Source organism: Oncorhynchus nerka, linkage group LG2, assembly GCF_034236695.1.
Source record: "Oncorhynchus nerka isolate Pitt River linkage group LG2, Oner_Uvic_2.0, whole genome shotgun sequence".
NCBI classification, from domain to species: Eukaryota; Metazoa; Chordata; class Actinopteri; order Salmoniformes; family Salmonidae; genus Oncorhynchus; species Oncorhynchus nerka.
In genome coordinates this window covers 50,611,898-50,636,398 of record NC_088397.1, presented here as the reverse complement: position 1 = coordinate 50,636,398, position 24,501 = coordinate 50,611,898, and the positions used below count along the sequence as shown (strand labels likewise).

The 24,501-nt window shown below is 41.9% G+C and overlaps 1 protein-coding gene and 1 long non-coding RNA gene across 3 annotated transcripts in view; both read right to left on the bottom strand.

Annotated features, from left to right (window-relative positions):
- Window positions 1–3,794, bottom strand: part of LOC115137077 (forkhead box protein P1-B-like) — a 119,590-nt gene extending 115,796 nt beyond the window's left edge. The window contains 1 exon segment of the mRNA XM_065027697.1: window positions 3,740–3,794. Coding sequence (XP_064883769.1) covers window positions 3,740–3,779 — 40 coding nt within the window. The 5' untranslated portion in view covers window positions 3,780–3,794.
- Window positions 3,795–12,250: 8,456 nt separating this feature from the next.
- Window positions 12,251–24,501, bottom strand: part of LOC135575175 (uncharacterized) — a 94,044-nt gene continuing 81,793 nt past the window's right edge. The window contains exon 4 of one of the 2 annotated variants that reach the window (XR_010465738.1): window positions 12,251–13,173. This is a non-coding gene — a long non-coding RNA (uncharacterized LOC135575175). Of the gene's footprint in view, window positions 13,174–17,621; window positions 19,131–24,501 lie in introns of those variants that run through there. The other variant, XR_010465739.1, reaches the window with a different exon arrangement.

Here is a 24,501-nt window from a genome sequence, read left to right as displayed (position 1 = left end):
GCTGTATAACTGATGATAGAGCTAAATGTGGAATAATCTGAACCGTGTAGTTCAAGAGGTAAGGTAATTTTGAAACCAAATAGTTGTACATTTATTTAACAATCCCTTGAAAACGGCCAATGGTTTTAGCGGAGCTGGGGGTCTCCTTGGCCCCAGCAGTCAAATTGAAGGCTCTGCAACGTATTGTGACATTTTATTGATAACAGCCTATTCACTGGGTATTACACATTCTATACCAAGCCTCTCCATACGGCTCTGATCTCCCACTGATCACAATACTGGACCAATCACTCACTAATTATTATTAACACTGAACTATCAAACATATTCACATGTAACCTTTATTTAACTAGGCAAGTCAGTTAAGAACAACTTCTTATTTACAATGATGGTCTACCGTTCTGCCCCTGAACAACTGCCTTGTTCAGGGGCAGAACGACAGATTTTTCCCTCGTCAGCCCAGGGATTCGATCCAGCAACCTTTCGGTTACTGGCCCAATGCTCTAACCACTAGGCTACCTGCCGCCTCGCTCACATGCTGTGAGGTAGCAACACAGCTACTTACCGGGACATTGATGGTACAACCCACTACCTTAATAATTGAGACCAGGTGGTTATGGTTTACATCTTGAAATAACATTGTTTCATTTCATTTAGAAAACTGTGTTTAAACACATGTGTAGACATAGCAACTTTCAAACAAGTTATGTAATGATTCTGAAATCTATTACTTTGCCTCTTACAACCCCCCCAAATTTATAGACACATTAAAAAATTTAATTTTTTAAAAATTACTTGCCATTTGAATTAAATGTATTTTAAAGGCTCACTCCACTTTGGTCTTCCTAAACATATGGAACAAGCTACTAAAAAGAGAGAAATGCGTTTAAAGGTCAATGTTAAGAATATATCACATAACATCTGTTTGATCCCGGCCCAAGTATTTTCACAAGGATTCTTACGCTCTATCCCTGTGTGAATCATGGACACTGACCTTCAACATTCCACATGTCCCATCTTCCCATTCATCCATGGGCACAGATCATGCTGGGCAAATATCATAAACGTGAGGATTTTAGGATTGAGGTGAGGCTGCCAACATCTTTAACCAACCAGGGAAAAGAAAGAAATGCATCTGAAATCATAGGCTAGTTTAACCTACCACCTAATCCACCAATGGAATATGGTAATACTACCTACAGGGTACAGGTCTGGGAAGACTGAGTAGAGCGATGTTACATATAAAATGAATGAAAGGATTCTCAATGTCCTCTAGGGGAGCTGAGCGACAGGTATCAGTCAAAGCCTATTGTGACAGAACCATTGACAGTTCGATACATTCAACACAGCTCACAGCCAAGACTATCTATCTTCAGTCTATAGACGAGAAAAACACTCTAAACAAGAATAAAGATTTGTTGTTGTACCTCAGGACTCAAACCATATGTGGACTGAGGGGATCTCATCAGAGTGGAGAATAAGAAGGCCTCTGGTGTCAGTAAGATGCTGCCTCCAGCTCAAACACCCGGGCTGAGGGAGCAGATCAGATAGGGGCCGGGGGCCTGGGCAGGGCATGACCTGCAGCTGAACTGGCCTCTGCTCTGCGGCAGAGACAACAGCCACTCTAAACACATCAATCTTATTCCCCCTGATAAATAACTAAACAAGGCAAACAGAGACAGATCAGTCAACAGCTAACACAGAGACAGTGACAGAGATGGATAGAAAGATGGAGAGAGACATAAAGAGAGAGACAGAGACAGAGAGGACAGAGACAGAGACAGAGAGGACAGAGAGAGAGACACAGAGAGAGAGACACACAGGGACAGAGAGAGAGAGACAGAGAGAGAGAGACAGAGACAGAGAGAGAGAGAGACAGAGACAGAGAGAGAGACAGCAAGCACAAGAGAGAGTAGGGGAGGCAGGCTGGCGGGGATATAGTGAGAGGGCACAGCAACAGGTAACTTGGGAGAGTGGATAAATATCACACAGCAGCCTGAGCCAAGCACCATGGAAGGTTGAGTATTGTAAGGCTGTGAAAGCTGGGCCTTTTTGCCGAGCTGTAACATTTGTTTCTTATTGTCTAAGTGGCAGTTAAAAGCGTCTCCCTGCGAGGGCCCCTCGGCTCTGTGCTGGGCTGCTTTAACAGGGAGGTAACCATATTAGGACGTGTACGGTAAAGTCAACAAAAACATAGTTGCAATGAGATGGACATTTTTCAGCTAATGGTGTTTGTCAGTCCTGTTTTCAGGGCTCTGTACAGCCCTGTACTTTTTTCTCCTAGGCCAGGGAGACTTTGTCTATGAAAACAATGTAAGAGCCAAGACTGAAACCGGTGCAAAAGCCCAGTAAATAAATATTTGTTTAAAAATGCCTCTGACTTTCTTGTTGGATTGCATTAAATAAACTCCAATTTTGAATGAAAAAGCTTTCCACTCCCTCTCAAAAAAGTGTTCCGCTTCGTGTGCGTCGTTTAACTGTCTAATTTTAATTCAACATTTTAAATATTTTAACATTCTAATTTATTTGCCAATCCAACAAGGGGAACAAGAGGAGAACTTAATTGGCAACGATGTATGACGTGAATTAGAGCAGTTTGGCAAACTTGCAGCTGAATAAACTAAAAAGGATATTATTTGATATGTTTGGGTCAGAGGGTTCCATTTCTCACTAATCTAAACAGCATGAGGAGCTATTTGAATGTAATATAACACTCATACTACTTTGTTTCAGTGGTCACTTGTTCTCCTTTCACTCCCTGTCATGGTTCTGGTTATCTTCTCAAGGTTAAACAGAAGACATGGCTACATCCTCAATCCATTAATGGTTACCCACTGCTACCTCAACAGGGGCCAAGTTACTCTAGTGTTAAACTGTACAAATCTAACTCCCCTTAATTACAACTCATTGGTTGTAACCAATACCCAAACCCAGCCAACCCAAGTCTTGCGTCTCAGACTCATGGGCCTTTCTAAGACATTGCGGCTGTTGAAAGAGTCTAGACAACCTAACAGTTCACCAAGCCCTAGCAACCAAAAGGTAACATCAAACTAGAACGCCATGCATTGAGTGCCCCCCCAAAAAAAATACGTATTCCATGTGTCAACTTTATTTGTTTAGTTATCTCTCCCTCCATACTCACGCTCTCTAGCAGCCTTCCCAGTCCTCTTAATCTCACACCGAAAATGCAAGCTGTTTATTTACATAACTCTAAAGCCATTCCATTAAGTAGCCACACCAGGTGCTTTATCCGTAAAAGGGATTTGTTTTCTCAAATAAATGGAGAGCCCGAAGGACTGCCAAAGTGATATTGACCATGAAGTGAATTCAGCAATGTCAAAAATGTCCAAATAAGAACCAAGATTATCAACTCAACATAGGCACTTTTTTGAAATTTTCTTCGCTACAGAGTTATTATTTTCTCTGCACTCCATTCCCATAAAACTAAGCCTAATTGCAAAGCCCAGAAATAGCTCCCAAATAGCTCCCAAAATTCTCCATAGTATGCGTAGAACAAGTCAGAAAATATGAATTCTCAACGGCTGTATCTATATCAGAGGATACACCATTTCTTTAATATGGTAATATCAATATGGGTGTTGCTGGCCTGGACCCTCTCAAAAAGTTAGAGGTAATAATTTGTCTGAACATTTAAGACGTAAAATCAATCAAACCGATTCATTCAATTTCACATTTTTCGAGGTGGAAGGAGCAAGTCTTTTGGAGATTTTACACTCACTTTTGTGATTTTCTTTTCGTTTCCCTGTAAAACTCCTCATCTGCGGGTGGAATTTGCTTACTACTGTCGCCGCAGTCGATCTCACACGGAGACTCTGTCACGTTACACGTCTGCACCTGATAGCAGCCTGACATCATAAAAGGTCTTCAATCTCCCAGAAAGAGCCGATTTTATACATCAATATGTCCCAAACCACAAAAAGAAACAAGTGTGTCTCTGTGCTGCTGATAGAAAAATAGATTGAAACTAGCCAAACATTTCCCCCTAAAAAAGGTATTTATTTTAAGTAGCTTCAAGATAACACATCTAAGATAACACGATCAGTACAATTCTTTCTACTTTACAAGAAGTACAAGTGCAGGAGACGCAAGAGAAAATAATACGGCTCTATTCACTATGACATGCTGTATTCTGAATACAGCATACATTTACCAGTGCAACCCGTTTAGCCGGACAAAAATGAGCTGGGATATCTCCCAGAGTCCATTCTGATAAGAGCTGCTGTGCTGTGACTGTGGATAGAGAGAAGGCAGAGGGCAGGTGGGTGTGTAGTAGGCTCTGTGATATCCTGTCATCTAGATACACAGGTCAAAATAAAACCCAGTGTTGCTTTTTTATGTTGGTCTCCATTGTAATGTTTCTTTCCACCCATCAATGACAACAATTCACTTTCATACAGCTAGACAGTCAACTAGAGAAGCCTCGCAGCTATTTTGCCTGTCGCCGTATTTAACCACTGTACTGCAGCCACGCACTGAGAGAGTAGATTACAGTAGTTAGAGAGCATGAAAAACACAGTGACAAAACTGCTTGTGGCAGAAACGTTTAACTTTCTTGTTAGCAATCTCCCCCATGTGGCACTTTAGCAACAGCAAGTTGTTTATTATGTTCGGAGCAGGGCAAAAGCGATTAAAGGAACTCTTAAGAATCAAAGTGTTATAAATGCATGGAAACACAGCCAGCTGTAAATGCCACAGAATTAGAAGCTTGCCAACCCTATAATATATGGCCATTTTTTCAGCTTCATGCTGATATAAAGTAATGAAATGACTTTTTATACATACAGTCAAGAGAACTACTACGTGAGCTGTCTTCTTCCCAACATGCAACATTCCACATGCGACCTTTCTTCGGTAGGACTCATGAATTGTCTTATTTTTTCCTTATAATACTCCTATAATAAGCAGCAGATTAGAAAAGTAACTTGATCTTCAGAAGCGTTCAAAAACACAGCAGCGTGGCGGGTAATGTAAGCAGCCAACTGTTTGTAATGACATGTTCTTCAAATGAAGCTCAAACAGAAACAAGAACATTTCAAAAAGCATCCAAACAGAAACATACACTGATCCTTCTGAGGGAGAACTTCATCTTGTAATAGAGCATCGTCGTCTGTTGACTTCAGCACCACCAACACGTGGAAATAGGCAGAGAAACTAAGACCTGCATGCTCTGAACCTGAACACCATTCAGCATAGTGATAACTGAACTATCTGGTCAAGAGTCATCCTTACTGTTATCAACTCCTTTGTCAGACTGCTTTTGATTCCTAATCCTTAAACGAATAAAGAAATGACAAGCATGTGCAGACCTACATACATGAGCACTGACAAACACACACACACACACACACACACACACACACACACACCGTTTCTCAATCCCAAAATAATAAGAGTATCTTTTCCGTTTTCAACTACATTGCACTTCAAAACGGCTTTAAAGACTGAAGCATGTTAATCCTATAAACTGCCACAAAGTCGCATTGGAAAGTTGTGTCAATAATTAGGCTGGTTTTGGCACATTAACATGAATGACTAAATCATTTGAAAGATTTCAGTCCTGATCTTACATCTGGAGAAAGCAGTTGTGCTGTGGGCCTGGAGAGGACCTGCTTCAGAACACTGAGCAGAGAATGCAGTCAAGAGAAATACCCCTTTGGTCCGAGGATCTCTTTCCAATTGGAGAAGTGATTGGCTGAACTCGATCAAATAGGGGTATATGGCTGTTTAGCACTCTGGGGTGATATCAGAGGAGGCTGGTGGGAGGAGATATAGGAGGACGGGCTCATTGCAATGGCTGGAGTGGAATCAATGGAGTCAAACATGTGGTTTCCAAATGTTTGATGTGTTTGATACTGTTCCATTAATTCAATTCCAGTCTTTCAGTGAGCCTGTCTTCCTATAGCTCCTCCCACCAGTCTCCTCTGGGAGGAGGCATGGCAAACACAACACTCACTTCCTCCTCTGATCGTGAGAAACGCACAACCTTATTTAAATACTAAAATTAAAGAGTTATGTCATGTGTATGGGGTCAATTTCATGCCTTTAGAATTGAATTCCAAGTCAAATAAATCGTAAATATGAAAAAGAAAGTTTCAAATGAAAAAATGATATTTTCGTGGAAACGTGAAATAATGGATGTTGAGATCAAACAAAATAATTGAAAGCATACATTTTTGAATTGTAAATATAAAGAATGATATCAAAAGCAAAAATAAATAAAGTGTGAGCAAAACTTTTCCAAAAACCAACCCTATCGAATCCATTTAGCCTACACTCTTGCCTGCAGTTACTACATTTGGTTAGGTTATTCTGATCTTTGCTTTCGTCTTCTGTTTCTTTGCTTACGCTTTTGGCACCCAAGAAATTGTGAAGGTGGGGTTTAGAGGGAGGTGTAGATAATGCATCTCCATTGGTCCACCAGTTTTGGAGTGACGGTTCATCCTAACCCAATCACTGAGCAGGATAGACAGGGGAGGGCAGCTTTTTTTCTATTCTATTTCTACCCATTTAACTAATATATTTACCTATCTAGTTGCATGGTTTGTCATGAAATGTATTAGATAGATACGCTTCCAATATCTGTTCATTATTGACCCGTGACAATTCTGAGGTACGTTAGCTTAGTTGGCTGGCTGAATAGCCAAAAATAACGGAATGCAAGACTGCATGCCTGTAGCTAGTCACTGCCAGCCGTAGTGAAAGGTTTTATCATGTTTTATTATTAATTCAATGCTTAAGGCGTGAAATTGACTCTATACATGTGGAGTCCATCTGAACTTACCACAGGAACATATTCGATTGTTGGTGAACCTATTTCCCTTCCAAATAATTTTGTTGTCTCTCAATTTCCACAAATACAATAAGATTTCAAGCTGATTGTCACAACTTTACACACTGTGGGACTTACAGTTAAGACCACTGAATTCTATGTAGTGTTGGCCTATGGCGGTTAGCCACAACATAATATTATGGAAGTAGGCTGGCATCTCCCTGTTAACAGTCTATAGGACTAAACCTGGGTTTGTGCCCCTCCCTTTTAGCTGTGAGCTGAAGGGCTGGGATGGTAAAACCCATCGCTGTCTGTTGGGCGGTGAGAGACAGAACACAGACACGCTGCTCCTCTGAAGCCCAGAGCTCCTGATGTGTTAACATCCCCATCCTCGCCCCACTGGATCACTCCAGCCTCCCTGCTCACATCCTGGGGCCACAACACGTTGAGATATGGACAGGGTTGTGAGGAGCACACACACACACACACACATCACACTGATCCACCAAGAGATCCATGAAAGGGAAGCTTTCAAAAGGTACACAAGGTCACCTGGCTAAATAATCAGTAGATATGTAACCATGTATTAATCTACTCTTTCTCACAAGGAACTGTGATATACTATATCATGACTGAGAGACAGTACTGAGGGGAAACATAGAAATTCCATGCCAATAACTGCTTTTCAGTCAAATGCCCTTTGGTGAGTCCATAAACATGAACGACTCAGATATGTACCTACCTGTATTTGCACTCTACGATATACCGTATATCTGATCTCTCTTACAAGTCTACTACACACTACAGACCTCATCTTCTGCTTACATAACAAACTGTACTGTATAACATCAACTAAAATAAGTCATGCGTAGATACATCGTAGCATGATCGTGATGAGAGATGTCAACACTTAGTCACCATGTAGATTTTCAAATGTTTGACAGTGAACCTTCAGAGCAAGGTTTTTGTTTCACCAAATGTACAAACAAGGCAACCAGACTGCAGCAGGTTATTCATTAAGCCAATCTGATACAACATTCACCCTGAACATTGAGTTTGGAATCTAATGAATAATTGTGTGTTTACCTTCTAGAAGGAATTGCTTGTTTAAAGCAATCTTCAGTTCCAGCGTAGTGACTTCAGCCTCCTTGCCCTGAAGAAAGAGGACATGGGAATTAGAGGTTGTTATTGAATAAATCACTGCCACTAACTACTGCATTTGTCATCAGCAATCCCCACAAATAAAATGGCTGAAAAATAAACAGACAAAATCAATGTTTATTAGTACAGTTTGCTGTATGAGGCCACTCAACTGTTTCTATTGCTAATGATCAGGATTGATCACAATTACACAAATAACAGGTATAACACTTTTCCTGGGTAATTATAAAGAAGTCGAATGTTTTGTCTTTCCATCCAGCTGTTTGTGTTTGTCTTTCCATTGAATGGTGTCACAAATCTTCAGACTCTTCTCAGAGTGGTTGTAAAATGTATAGAGTCTACCTTCTGTGTAACCATCAGCATCAAACAGAAGGCTACAAGTCACACGTAGCCATCCTTAGGCTCATTGTCTAACGCATCTGTACATTTCCATCTGGTGGATACCGTAAGTACAGTCGTTCACTATACTGTAGCTGTGGAGGACAATAAAGCGAACAATGAGGCTGTTAAATGAAAATGAACCATTTATTTGCAAGACCATTTTTTATTTTATATATTCCTTGCCGTTGTCAAAGACGACTCCACCTGGTGGAAGAGCACAACCTGTCTTATGGTTACTGGAATAATAGAACATTCTGGAGCGCACTAGCTGTTCAGCATGCACTGTGCACTCTATACTGAGCACTCAACCCCCCCGCAAAAAAAGAAATACAATCGTATTTTTATGGTAAACTGAAAAGTGACTATGGGCAATATCTCAGAAGCATTTGAATAAAAGCATTAAAGCATATCCAAATATGAAAAAAAGTCCAACTCTCTGACACTGTTCTTTTGTGAAGTTCACATTTGGCAGTCAAAGCTGTGGCCAGGCATTTGTGCAGGTCTAAAGTGTTTATCTAAAAATGAACTATTCTTATACAACTCTTACTATTCTGATTCGTTACAATCCAATTAACATATCATCAATGACATCGTAAATCAATGGCAAGTGGTGACAAATGACAGATATTTTCAGTTTCAAACTACTAAACATCATTAATCCCTATCACCTGAAAAGGCCCAGGGAACTAAATGAGTTTACCCAATGCATAACATCCATTTAGATAAATGTGCCATCACTTTAATGATAGAAAATGTGTATTGGAGAGAAGAAAAAAAGGAAACATAACTCCGATAGCAACTGTGTCAGTGCTTTTTTCCCCCCCTCCTTCTCCGCAATATAATGCACATCTTGTAACACTTAAATAGATAATTGTGTCAATTTAAAACTGCACGCGGCTGTAATAGTAGCGTTTAGAGCGGTGGGGGTGCCGAGAGCTGAGGGTGTGGATAAACAAGCGCATGCTGCTCTGCCCAGTTGGGTTTGTGGAGCCCATCACACACTCCACCATTGAGATTTGAGGGAACAGAATAACTCCTGGATGAGATGATTACCCACCCAGGTGGGTTATGTTACCGCTCAGCGAGAGGGCTCGGCTAAGAACATGAATCAAAACGCAACAACTTCCTAAGACAAAAGAAAGTGGAGGAGCATCTTAAAAACGCTTGCTGCCAAAGTGTTGAACGGACAGCTCGGTACATGTATGTTGTGTGGGGAGGAGAAACAGAAGGACAACCAAAGTGTTGAACGGACAGCTCGGTACATGTATGTTGTGTGGGGAGGAGAAACAGAAGGACAACCAAAGTGTTGAACGGACAGCTCGGTACATGTATGTTGTGTGGGGAGGAGAAACAGAAGGACAACAAAAGTGTTCATCGTGGGAGTTCTAAGACTTATCATATCTGTTGGAAAGACATAGAGATACCGACACAGAAAGACTGCTATGATTTAAAAGCATGTGCCAATTCTGTTCCTACAGCGTATGTTGTGTTAAATGGAGTTTGCTGTAGCAACAAATAAGCATCATCTTTATGTTCAACTACATGGACATTCGTGTACTTGATTGTGATGTATGCATACATACACAGTATTTCATCTCATTGGAATGCTTTTTTTTTGTCTTGGTTCAGACTATTTGAGTGGTGTGACTATGTTTTTGAATGTGAACAAAGACAGAACTGTGAAGTGGAACCCCTTAGCGAGAGGTCACTGCTTCAAAATATGCTCTATAATATGCTCTCATGTTCTAGGTATGTTATCAATGCTGCCTCTGGCTTTGTTGCAGGATCGCATGTTCAAAATATGAATTAATACCCCTCCACTGAAACGCACCCAATCCGAACAAAAGGCCCCACATCCACTCTGGGCGGCTCTTCAGCCCTTCTAATGGACAAGCTCTCTACTCTCTTCACACCATTCTGACAGAAAAGAAGAGGCCATGAATATTTACCACAAAGTAAAGTTATTCCATTAATTACTCTGAGCATGCTTAATACGATATTTGTGGCTACTTTTGTGGCTACTTCCGTGGCGGGTCGTTAATGAACTTTCACACGCCATTACCATATTAATGGATGCCCAACTCGATGGCTGTCTGTCAATAGGACATGCCAGAGTTTCCTCACTCGCTGTCCTTTCAGCCTAGCCAGCACGTTTCGATCACTTAGTGACGCTAGCTGCATCATTCTACACAGATTGGTCTATTTATCATACCATGAACTAAACACCATTATGTGAAAACAAAACGTAGCATTGGATTGGTTTTACATTGGTCTCTGTAAATGGGTGGTGGATGTATATAAAGAGCTTAGGAAGGATAGTAAGAGGGTGTCCAACAGGATAGGCAGGACATTAGTGTTTGTTTTTAGGGTGTGTGCACCGAAGATTTTCCTAGTCACTGGCTGTGTCCAAATACCCATACTAGCGTACTACATAATTACTCATCGTCGCATACTATTTAGCACATACCGTTTAGTAAAAAGTATGCAGTATGCCACGGCCGCAACGCAGTAGCGGCTCCTGACTGGCCGAGTGCGGGTGGATCTTTCCAAATTCAACAGACATGCATCGCATTAATTAACCAGCCTGATAAAAGCTTATTTCCAATTCGATTACTTTCTCTCAACTCTGATAAAGTAGGTCTACTCAGGCTGGTTACAGGTAGACTACCACATTCAACCTAATGGAGTTATAGGCCTACTCAGGCTGGTAATAGGCAGACTATCACATTCAACCTATACCCTAGCCCATATAGCCCATCTACCCTAATTAAAAAGGACTGAAGACAGAAACAGGTCATTTGGATCCATTTCAACATATTTTGTTAGTGAAGCCAAAGTACTGTAACATATATATAAATTAAATGACATAGCCTAGTACAAATCTAAAGGCTATTGCACAAAACAAAACATGGACAGACGGGTGCATCGTAAATTCAGAACCACAACATAATAAAGTAAAGCATTGATCATTGGGAAGGAGATCAGAATGACTGCTAAGGCTTGATCCATAAATTAAATAGTTAGTCTAGCTTTCAAAACTAAAACAATCCATGTGTTCAAATCAAAAGGCCTGATTAACATGACATCAATAACGCAGCCACATCCCAAGTCCCCGTTGCAGACACATTCAGAAATCAACTATTTAGTTTAAAAGCTCTGACAAAGGCCAAGAAAGACTTTTCAATTAAAAAACAGAAATTCACTTCAAATTCACTTTTATTCGTGATCATTTTAAAGGGGAACAAAAACTACATTTGAACACCACCGCAGAAGCTTCGCTATTCGGAATCTTCCCAATTAAGTCGCCTAGTTTGTTCTTTGGCTATTAGAAGAGAACTAGGGCCTGTCACTTGTAGCCATCCCACCTTTTCCAACACATTGTGGAAAACTGAGCATCAAATTTTAATAGATGAAAAGCTCAAATGAGTATAACATCCTGGCATTTAAACCAAACTCAATTTTTGAACATTCACATACTAGAACTTATTCTATTTTCACACACTGAGAATGCGTCATGTGCGATTGCATTCTTTATCGCTATTCATTGATTTCGGTAGCGCATCCCCATATGTAACTGATCAGCTGTTGTCAAAGCCAAAATGAATATGACATCAGGGCATTTAAAGTATACTCGGTTGTCGCATACTACAATTTTTTTTTTTTTTTTTGCATACTCAAAGAGCCACTGTATGTGCTCTGAATAGTAAAAATGCACAAGGTGTCATTTTGAAATTGGGTAGTGCATCATCAGTTTTCCTCTTGTCATGTCAGTCATTGCAGACCTTCGAAAGCTACAGTGCATTCTGAAAGTATTCAGACCCCTTGACTTTGTCCACATTTTGTTACGTTACAGCTTTATTCTAAAATGGATCGTTTCCCCCCCCAATCAATCTACACACAATGCCCCATAATGACAAAACAAAACTGTTTTTTTGAAATGCTTGCAAATTTATTTCAAATAAAAAACTGAAAAATAACATTCAGTATTCAGGCCCTTTACTCAGTACTTTGTAGAAGCACCTTTGTCGGTGATTACAGCCTCGAGTCTTCTTGGGATTGACGCTAAAAGCTTGGTACCTGTATTTGGGGAGTTTCTCAAATTTGTATGAACCGACGCTGGAGATGAGAAGCAGGTACAGAGAGTGAACATTTAATACAGCACAGACATGGAACAGGACAGGAACAGCATCAGAACTGGGTAACAAAATGACAAATTAATGCTGAAGCGGGGAACAGACAGCTACAGGGGAGGAAATAACACATGTGATTGAGTCCAGGTTAGTGCAATGAATCGCTGATGCGCGTGACGAGGGGAGCAGGTGTGTGTAATGATGGTGGCAGGAGTGCGTAGTCCTAGGGAGCCTGGCGCCCTCGAGCGCTAGGGAGGGAAAGCAGGAGCAGGCATGACAGAAGGCCCCCTCTAGGGGCGCCACCCGGCGTCCCACCTGGGCGAGCCTGACGGGCCGGGCCGAGGCATGGGCGCTGGACAAGCCGGCTGGGGTGTAGAAGCCTGGCGAAGCAGCTGAGGCGTGGGAGCTTGACGATCCGGTTGAGACGTGAAGCTTGATGATCCCGCTGGGACGTGGGAGCCTGGCGAACTGGCTGAGATGTGGGAGCCTGGCTAAGATGTGGGAGCCTGATGATCCGTCTGGGGTGTAAAACCCTGACGATCCGTCTGAGGCATGACGTGGGATGAGAGCCTGCCGAGACAAACGGGGCAAGGAAACCTCTCGAGCCAGCTGAGGCACCACCCTGGTTCCATCGGTGTCACCACCAAGACCAAAAAGCCAGCACTCCCCAATGCTTCAATTGATGGCTTCAGCATTCTGTAAGAACCGACGCTGGAGATGAGAAGCAGGTACAGAGAGTGAATATTTAATACAGCACAGACATGGAACAGGACAGGAACAGCATCAGAACTGGGTAACAAAATGACAAATGAATGCTGAAGTGGGAAACAGAGCTGGGGAACATACAGATATAAGGGAGGAAATAACACAGGTGATTGAGTCCAGGTTAGTGCAATGAATCGCTGATGCTCGTGACGAGGGGAGCAGGTGTGCATAATGATGGTGGCAGGAGTGCGTAGTGCTGGGCAGCCTGGCACCCTCAAACGCCAGGGAGGGAAAGCGGGAGCAGGCATGACACCATTCTCCTCTGCATATCCTCCAAAGCGCTGTCAGGTTGGATGGGGAGCGTCGCTGAACAGCTATTTTCAGTTCTCTCCAGAGATGTTTGATCGGGTTCAAGTCGGGCTCTGGCTGGGCCACAAAGACATTCAGAGACTTGTCCCGAAGCCACTCCTGCGCTGTGTGCTTAGGGTTGTTGTCCTGTTGGAAGGTGAACCTTGGTCCCCAGTCTGAGGTACTAAGCGCTCTGGAGCAGGTTATCATCAAGGCTCTCTGCACTTTGCTCCATCATCTGTCCCCCAATTCTGACTAGACTCCCAGTCCCTGCCGCTGAAAAACAATCCCACAGCATGATGTTGCCAACATCATGCTTCACCCTAGGGATGGTGCAAGGTTTCCTCCAGAAGTGACGCTTGGCATTCAGGCCAAAGAGTTCCATCTTACAAGCGCGCTGTCTTGTGCCTTTTACTGAAGAGTGGCCTCCGTCTGGCCACTCAACCATAAAGGCCTGATTGGTGGAGTGCTGCAGAGATGGTTGTCCTTCTGGAAGGTTCTCCCATCACCACAGAGGAATTCTGCAGCTCTGTCAGAGTGACCGCCGGGTTATGGGTCACCTACCTGACCAAGGCTCTTTTCCACCGATTGCTCAGTTTGGCCCCGCGGCCAGCTCTAGGAAGAGTCTTGGTGATTTTCAAACTTCTTCCATTTAAGAATGATGGAGGCCCCTGTGTTTTTGGGGAACTTCAATGCAGCAGAAATGTTTTGGTACCCTTCCCCAGATCTGTGCCTTGACAAAACCCTGACTCTGAGCTCTACGGACAATTCCTTCGACCTCATGGCTTGGTTTTTGCTGCACAGTCAACTGTGGAACCTTACATAGACAGGCATGTGTCTTTTCAAATCTCAAATCTCAAGAATGGTCAATGGAAACAGGAAGCACCTGAGTTCAATTTCGAGTATCATAGCAAAGGGTCTGAATACTTATGTAAATAAGGTATTTAAAAAATGTTTTTAATACATTTGGAAAAAAATCTAAAACCTGTTTTTGCTTTGTTATTATGAGGTATTGTGTAGATTGATGAGGATTTTTATTTCTGTCATCCATTTTAGAATAAGGCTGTAACATAACAAAATGTGGAAAAAGTCAAGTGGTCTGAATACCTTCCGAATGCACTGTATTGTCAGCTAACGTTTATTAGCTGGGTTATTTTGTCCATAGATTTTGTAGTAATGTTTGAGTCACTCAAATATCACATGAATACACATTAGACATGGCAAAATGTTCTCTGCACTCCATGACAAAATGTGTAGAATTGCATGAAATGAGCTTAAACATTTAAAATGTTCTCTCAGCCAACAAGAGGGATGTGGACAGTTTGTGTCATGAACAGTGCTTGTGCCCATATGTTCCCCAATGCTGAAAAAGGGGGGGCTGAGTGAAAAAGTTTGGGAACCCCTGATATAAGGCATGACTCATTCTGAAACAAATGCAGCTATTTACAGCTGTGATTCACTAAAGGGCTGACTGAATAGTATTTTTGTCTTCATTTCTTTCATGCTTTATTAAGACAGACTGATTCAATTAATCAAGCATATTTTCTCTCTCAATGCGATTGGCAAGGATTGTGGCATTATATTGCACACTCACATAGACTGTAAACAACAGCACTTTCTGACATGCAAACAAGCTCAAAACCCACCAATTAAACCCAACTTCCCTCAAGCCCTTTTAGAGGTTTTCTTTCCCAGTAAGCTGAAAAGGCAACAGTGCAGCCTGCTGAATGTCAGCCTGTCTGATCCCAGAGATTCTTTGGACCTGCCCTCACGTTTTGCTGAGCTAAGAACAAAACACAGAGTACACAGAAAGAGCTTTGCCGCTTTAATACCAAGGAAGTGGAATTTCACTCCTAACCCAGAACAAACAAGGCAGCGCATTTCTTTACACTATTTAAATGTTAACAGAGCTCTTTGAATAGAGCATTCCCTTCCTCTGGATACCCAAATTACTTCACTCTGGCTCTACACAAATTCTAATCTACTGATCCAGGAAGCAAACAGAAAAAAATTCACTTTTTCATATGGTTTCTCCTACAATTGAGAAGTTGTAGCTGGGACAGCGAGAGGCAGACAGGGAGAAAGAGAGAGAGTTGGAATCATGCAGTTGCTCAGTCTCACTCCGAGCACACAAAAATACAACGGTGTAGACGGATATATGTACCCTACTCACATTGACAGCACAAAAGGGGCTAACCTACAGCCAGATTATGCAATGCTATTTCTACAGCCAATTCCTTTCCACCCTTTCAAACAGAAGGACTCTCAATTCTCTCCTGCGATATCACGTTTCCACTCCCAAGTGTCGGTGCCCTGCTCCTCCATTCACCCGCCACAGATCCTGTGTGCTATTAATATCAATAACCGCAGATTCCATTTCCCCGGACAAAGACGGACGGAGGAAGAGAAGGTGAGAGGAACCCGTCAGAGCAGCACATTCACGACTTTACTAATCACACAGCTCGACCCTACTGAACTAAAGAACAGGAGTGAAGATCACACAATGCAAGCCTCTTCTATGTAAGCACTAGTGGACCACCGGCCAGGCAGCCCTGAAGTCTGTCTGAAGGTCGCCTTCATTCTAAAACCCTGGACCTCCAAAATAACTTCAGCTCTTCAGGGGAACGCATCTCTCTACCTACGGCACAATTCTGTACAACACTTACAGAACACACTTACCGCATACACACACCCAACATGAACCCATACAAGATGAGAGAAGATGAGAAAATGCTAAATGAAAATCTTTACTGACTTACCCATGAACCGTGAGCCTGAGTTTCATTACATTAATGAAACATTAATGTAGGTTCCCCCAGGTTTAACAAGATGTCTACAATCCACTTCTCAAACAGAAGAAAAGCCTGTCAGTGTCAGTAGTAGCTAGTAGCAGTAGAAGTAGTAGAAGTAGTTGTAGTGTGAGAGAGCTGAAGGGAGTCCTGACTGCAGTGCTCAGAGGGACTGGAGGTATGTGGTCTAAACACAACAAAAGCCAGTGCCTTGCTCTAGATTAAATATGCAGGAAGAGGCCCTTTTGCATAAACACAAACACTCAGCAAATGAAGGACTGGCATTGACCAGGCAGAGAGGAGCAGGCGCCTGCTGAGAACCCTACCTGTCCTCCGCAAGCCGAACAAATTAACAAACTCCAGAACGGCCACACTACCAGTCCAGAAACAAAAATGACTGAGTTTGTCCTTAATGCTGAGGGCTCAAAGTTTATTGTAAAGACAAAGACACATGCAAATACATGACTATAGTATAATGCTGTAGGATTATTTTCCAATACAATTTGTTTCTATCAGTCTGTTTTTAATACATCAATAACAAATGCCTAATCATAAACTTTTAAAATATACATTTCAGCTACCCACTTAACTTGTGTAAGCAAGCGTTACATAGTATATAATCTATAGAAAATTCAAAAGGATATATCCACTAACTAAAACCATTTTGTGTAGTTAAGGTAGGTCACTTTGGGGCTTGAATATTCCTTTCAATTATGTCCAGTAAAAGTATCATACTGTTACTGCTTTTATTCATCATCCTCTTTTCTCCCTATGGACACATCCTAGTGGATGTATAGGAAATACAGGCTAGGTCTTCAGAGCCAGGAAAAAAAAACATAAAGTGATTTTGAATAGCCTCAAATGTCCAGCTCCTACAGTCTACAGACCCTCTCTTTCTTGCTCTCCCTCCCTCTTACTCTCGGTCTCTCTATCCCCCTCTCTCGGGATATAAATGCAGAAACTCACAACGGAGCGAGACTCCTGGAGTGTCTGCCTGAATCTGCCAGGCTTCATGACTAAAACTTCAAGTGAACCAAAGAGAATGGGAGCCGAGCCCCGAAGAAAATCTGGAGCCCAGCTTTAGATGCTGAGTGACACATACTGATGCGCCCAGTCAAAGATGTCATTTTCATGCAAGCCCCTCTCAAACGTAGAAGGGGAAGAAGCAGAAATGAAGGAAGAGGGGGTGCAGACAACGGGCTAGGGAGGGAGTAAGCGAGAGAGAGAGAGAGAGAGAGAGAGAGAGAGAGAGAGAGAGAGAGAGAGAGAGAGAGAGAGAGAGAGAGAGAGAGAAGAGAGAAGAGAGAGAGGGGGAGATAGAGGGAAAGAAAGAAGGAGAGAGCAGAAATGAGACGTCTGGAAAATAAACAGGGTGTATGGTTTCAAAGGCAGGGAGACACAGGCATTCCATTGTTCAAGCCAATTATCAGTGGAAAATAATAACAACAGATGGATCCAGAGCAGCCAACTTATGCCGGAGCTCCCCGGTGCTGGAGAACAGATGATGAAATGTGAGAGTGGCGTCGGGGGAGGGACTGCCCTGCCGTCGAGTCGCCCAGCTCCACACACCAGATGTGAACTTCCACAAGGACAGTTAAATATGTGCTCTCTGGCCACCACTTGTTCTACACAGCACCAAATGGTGGCTAGTCCACACTTCACTTCCATTCATTTCAATAGAGATGTCTCTCTGGGCTGTTAAATGTCAAATGATACATGTGGCCCCTGTGTTTTCCATAGTAAATTAAAAACCTGTGCATTTCATTTAAGCAATAAGGCCCGAGGGGATGAGGTATATGGCCAATATACCACGACTAAGGGCTGTTCTTAGCCACAACGCAACGCAGAGTGCCTGGACACAGCCCTTAGCCATGGTATATTGGCCATATACCACAAACTCCAGAAGTGCTTTATTATAAACTGGTTACCAACGTAATTAGAGAAGTAAAACTAAACATTTTGTCCTACCCATGGTATACAGTCTGATATACCACGGTTGTCAGTCAATCAGCATTCAGGGCTCGAACCACCCAGTTTATAATTATATACTGAACAAAAATATAAACGCAACATGCAACAATTTCAAAGATTTTACTGAGTTAGAAGGAAATTGTCAATTGAAATAAATTCATTAGGCCCTAATCTATGGATTTCACATGACTGAGCAGGGGTGCAGCCATGGGTGGGCCTGGGAGTGCATAGACCCACCCACTGGGGAGCCAGACCCAGCCAATCAGAATTTGTTCTTTATTACAGAAATAAATACTCCTAGGTTTCATCAGCTGTCCAGGTGGCTGGTCTCAGACGATCCCGCAGGTAAAGAAGCCAGGTGTGGAGGTCCTGGGCTGGCATGGTTACATGTGGTCTGCGGTTGTGAGGCTGGTTGAACGTACTGCCAAATTCTCTAAAGCAACGTTGGAAGCGGCTTATGGTAGAGAAATTAACATAAAATGATCTGCCAACAGCTCAGGTGGACATTCCTGCAGTCAGCATGCCAATTGCATGCTCCCTCAAAGCTTAAAGACATCTGTGGTATTCTATTGTGACAAAACTGCACATTTTAGATGGGACCAATACTTTACAGGTTGCGATTACATTTCTGTTCAGTATATTTAAAAAGTAGTTTCTGGTAGTCCTTGTTAGATGGACATTCAGGACCAGTGGGTGAGGTATTTACCTTTGTATATTTTTCCCTTTATGTGCTGTAGTTATTGGAAGGGGGTGTTATTACGTGTCCATTCAGCACACATCCCAGAGGACATGTTGTGATGTTTTCCCCTGTACCTGCATGCACACATAGTGTTCAGATTCCACCAGACACCAGCACTGAGAGAGAGAGAGAGAGAGAGAGAGAGAGAGAGAGGAGAGAGAGAAGAGAGAGAGAGAGGAGAGAGAGAGACCTCATTGACACTGGATTCAGTGAGAGATCCCTCATATCAGCCCTAGACTGACAAGCGACGGGAGGGGGAGGCGGGGGGGGACTCCAACCTTAAAACAAAACCAATTCTCAGTGTGCATTGTCAAGGGTGGAAGATGTCTTCAGATAGTGGCACAAAAGATCTGCCCTTCCTTTCAGAAGAAGAGAGAAGTTTTCGATTCATTAATTCAAAACTAAATTATCTCCCTATAGACCCTAATCACCAGCAGAAGGATAATAGAAGAGAAAGACGTTTCCAGTTCGGTCATTAAAGTTTTTTGTTGTGTTTTTTTTCTTTCTTTCTATTCCCGCTTCCTTTAGATGAGAGTATCAAATAATGGCAACAGATTGTAGGGCAAGAGCAAAATCTCTCTCACAAATATCTCTGTTGTGGAGCATGAAATATGAAATTGTTATCTGGTTAAAATGTTAAACTTGTCTATAAAATGGGTTCATTTGCTTCAATCCTCCATCTCTGGCCTGTCTTTCTCTGGTCTGTCTGTCTGTTCACAAAGCTAGCAGTTAGGGAGCAGAAGATGAGGGATAAGCCCACTGTCTTCTGTTTCTTCAGAGAGTGAGATCACTGGAGAGTGAGTGTAATTAACCATGTTTGAAATAAAATCAGGTTGAGCACAAACAGACCGTTTTATAATTGTATATAATATTTTAAAACGACTAACAGTGCTTGAAGGTGCTTGTAATACTATCACCCAAATGACAAATCCCTCAGGGATTCCACAGAATATTTTTTTTTAAACTGCATAGATTTAATTAGCTTATAAAAAATAATTGCCATTAGTAAATCTCATCGAAGGGGGTTGAGGCATTTGCCTGAAAAACTTATTTTTGGATGGCGTGAAGACAAAGGCTTTTCAGACAGAAAGTGGCGGGCCAGCAGCCGTTTTGTGCACTGACACCGAGGTCGAGTTAATTAGACTATTGTCATTTTAAATCAGGACAGCTCGGCGGCCATCCCTTCCTGAACGAACCAGAGGACTGTAAATGGCTGGGGGATTTCTCTGTGTGCTGCACGTATGCATGGGGCCCGGGGTCTCACACAACACAGCACACAGCACAGTGCCATGGGTTATGGAGTACAGTGCTGCTGGTTCTCTCACATGCTCTGAACATTAATGAGCCGGAGACACACCAAGGAAACAAAGGCGCCCCGAGTATCACCAGGGGAAACTACTCGCCTTTCATTCTGCTCATGTCTCTGTTCATTTGAAAATAATTTAAATATCAAATATTTGAAATAATTTGCTTCTCCCTGGCTATCAGATTTTGAATAGTGAGTCTATCATGTCGTCTTTATTATGCTCTCAACTGACATTAACATTTAAAACATAATTATTGTAACCATATTTTAAGGTGCTTTTCATTAGTGTTACAGTAATGGTTTATTTTTTTCAGATTTCCATATTGTATTTATACAATGGGACAATTGTAAGAACAAAGTAAAGAACTTTATGAATATATCATATATTTGCTGAATAAGTTATAAAAATAACTACAGATGAATCAAAACAGACAAAAGAGTAGATTAAACTCTCCTTAAGCCATTGGTTCAAATATATTTCACTGCTAATACTTGGAAAAATTCTAAAATGAAATTATGTTTTCAACAACAACACTGTTCAACCAAATATACTCTAACTTTAGCTTGTTGGATTCTCAGATAACCTGTGGTTGGGAATGGTTAAAAGAACAGTGAATAATGGATCTCATTGGGCCTCTGCCTGCCAATCAGAGAGTTGAAAGGGGCTCAAAGTACTGTATCGCTGTAACTTTCCTCTCCTACCCTGTGACTGATCTGGAGTCAGCTGCAGACAGGTGAGATGTGACAGATCACATGCAGACGAAGGGTCATCAAGTCCCCCCCACCTGTCATCACCTGATGCCCTGAGCTGCACCCACCCATGACACTGGTCAGACAGGAAAGGAAGCACACAGACAGCCAACTAAACATAGCTATCCTATATGAACTGACCCTAGAGGAAGATCTAGGGAAACTTATGCACAAATCACTATGAGGTCGGTCAGTGCCTGCACACTTGACTTGTGACTTTCCTTTCCAGTGTCCGTTTATGATTATATTAATAGGTCTGCAAGTTCATCGTTTTCAACATCGACCATGAATATTTCAGAGTGTTAATATTAATTTAATCAGAAATTTACTTCAGTCAATAATTCAACACATACAATTAATAATTCAATAAAAAGAATGAACAGCAATTTTGAAGAGGAAACTAAAGACACCCCCCCGCTCCGCAATAGCTTAATATGGGGATATTAAACTTCAAAACCTTTAGGAAGGCAAAGTATAAATGGCTATCAAAACCCAGTCTAACTTGCTTTTCTCAATGACTATGTGGTGTTGCTATTACATTTACATTTACATTTAAGTCATTTAGCAGACGCTCTTATCCAGAGCGACTGCTATAGCAGAAGTTTACCCTGACAATGCTCCACCATCCAGAAAATAAAGAATCAATCACCTAATTACCATGGAAACCTTGGAGAAAATATCCCAATTTAAACTGCTCTTTGAAAGCTGTAATCCAAACATGTCTGTCGGAGGAATTGACCACAGCAATTGAAAACAACAGGTTGTTTTGTTCACTGAGGTGTACATGTAGAGATAAAGGAAGAGACACGAGCTGTAAAGCCATGCTCCAGTAACAGCTCTCCGTTCACAAAGTTCTTCCGTGAGAGATTTACAGGGATTAGATGAAGAAATTATCTTTATTTGACAGGCTAGCCAATCTCTGGCTGACTGGTCACTATTCACTGTGTAGGCCAGGACTAGCACCACTAACACACAGCTCCTTCAGTCTGATCATACAAATGTATGAGCTCTCAATCCTATTATCATACAGAATAATTCAACAGATAAAAGAAGAGCAACTTTCCCAATGATTCCCCATATTGGGTCACAGTCATAACGGTATACTACAGTTATCAGTATATCCTGGTGGCAATTTTTTTTTCTGATCTGGTGTTTCCCCCCTGCAGTAAATGACTACATATATAGAACAAATTTCCATGTGCAGTTTAATGACAGATGGAAAGAGATATTTCATGGAGATGTATAGTCAAGAGAGATAACCAATTAATCAAAGTGCCGGACAATGACACTGGCTAAATTTAAACACAGGAGAAACAGGGTCCGGCTGCAGCCCCTTCCCTTAAATTATTAATTACTGCCCTGTTATTACGTAGAATATAGAATTAAAAATCACTGATTCTACTTAATTACAGTTCACGTTGATACTTGCTACAGATGTCACGGCTTGCACTGGCAATCTTTCACAATGCTTAACCCTGTCAAATAGTGGAGGGGTCCTACTCCCCCTCCCCCTCCCTTCCTGTCTGTCTGTCTGTCTGTCCTCCCAGTGCCTGACCTACAGACTAATTCCCACGCTAACTGAGGAGAGGAGGAGAGAAGGAGAAAAGGGCAGCTTGTTGGGTGTAACATGTATTTCTAAGAGAGCGGGAGAGTGAGTGGAGTATACAAACAAACATCTACAGTGGGGACACAATAGCATCTATTATGTTGGAACCATAAGAGGAATGATGATGCTCCGTCCAAAATATGTATTTCACAGTGGAATTGAGTTGACTCTTCATACTAGCCAGGCATTCAAGTATATTGGATCCTTTCAGGCACTGCAGAATATCACGACAGAATACCGAATTACATAGTTTTGCTATTTAAAACAAGTATAAAATGTATTGTATTTGAGTACATGCACATCAACACTGTATATTAATTTGCCTACAATAGGAAGACAAAAGGTTTGTTTGCGTGCCACTCACTGAATTCCCCCTTTCTCTTTACCAAGTCATCTTTGTTCCAATAACAAACAGAGCTGAATGCAAATAGTTAGGGCCATGCAGCATTCAATTGTTTTGTATTAATATTTGAATATTGAAATAACACAATTCAGATCTAGATATTCCATTTCAATTTCCATGTGTGAACTGCAGTTGCACATCTACAGATTGTGGGTTCCATTAACATCAGCTCCGTTTTTGAATGTTGAAAACAGCTGTTGTTGTTCTTTTTTTCCCCTTTACATGAGTATACTCCTGTAACATACCTCTATTACCTAAAAGCAAGTTACCCTTGATTCCTAACTGTCGCCTATTTCGCCCGTGTCACAGACAGAACAGAGAGATGTCTGTATCACCTACATTCATGCCACTTTAACCAAATTGGAATCGCCGATAATACTATATTTACATAGCGGTGTTGGCTAGGTGTGATTATGATCATAAAAACGTTCCCCCTACGCTATGATGGAAAGTTGAGCAGCAGTGAGTGAGTGAGGCTGAAGAACATAACTATAAGTTAGCACAAGTTACAGAGGAGCCAAGGGAAATAGCTCAATTACACACATGGAGCTCCAGCATCATGTGGCTGTGCTGTGGTAAACAGATGCAGGGTGACCGTCTCTAGTAAGTGATCAGTCAAGTAGCTGTCAGCGGGACTTCATCCATTCACTTGTTGAGATGATATATTCCTGTTGCTCCCCCTCACTTACACAAGCCCACACAATTTGCTTACAGGCCTGAGCTGATCAGCCGATTAAATTGAGAGAGGATATCATTAACGTTGTTCCTCGTGTCACCAACGTTTGTTGCACTTTTACAGCCAGTCAAACAGACAAAACGGTTTTGCATGAACTGGGACGGATAGGCTAAGTATGTGTGGCTTAGGTCCCTTCCTCTCAGAGAGCCAGACTCTTCTCTGTCTGTGACACTAGCCATTCCACTCATTAAATACATAACCTGAAAACCATAAACTGGGAGAGACCATATTACAGTACTAACAAGTAAACGACAAAAAGTGTATTCTTTATGTCAATAAGTGATGTTACTCTCAGTCAAATCGCTCCGTGCTCAACAAAGAGCATTCAAGACGATATTCCTCTCGGCTGTCGTCTCACTGTGACGGTGCCTCTCACTGTGGCGCTGACTGTGCCTCATACAGAATGTCTGTATGAGGGCCTTTGAGAGCATACAGTACAGTCTATCTAATCAGAGTTCCTGTCCAGACCTCAGATGTCAGAGTGAATGGGAGGCAGCTTCAGAGGGAGGCCCAGTACAGCCTGGTCTCATAGACTAAACGTAACATAGTAAATGTAAATGCAACTTTTCACCTACTTACTACTTTTTAGCTACTTTGCAACTACTTACCATGTTAGCTAACCCTTAACCTAACCCATTTAGCTAACCCCAACCTTAACTCTTTAACCTAACTTGATTTGATTTAAC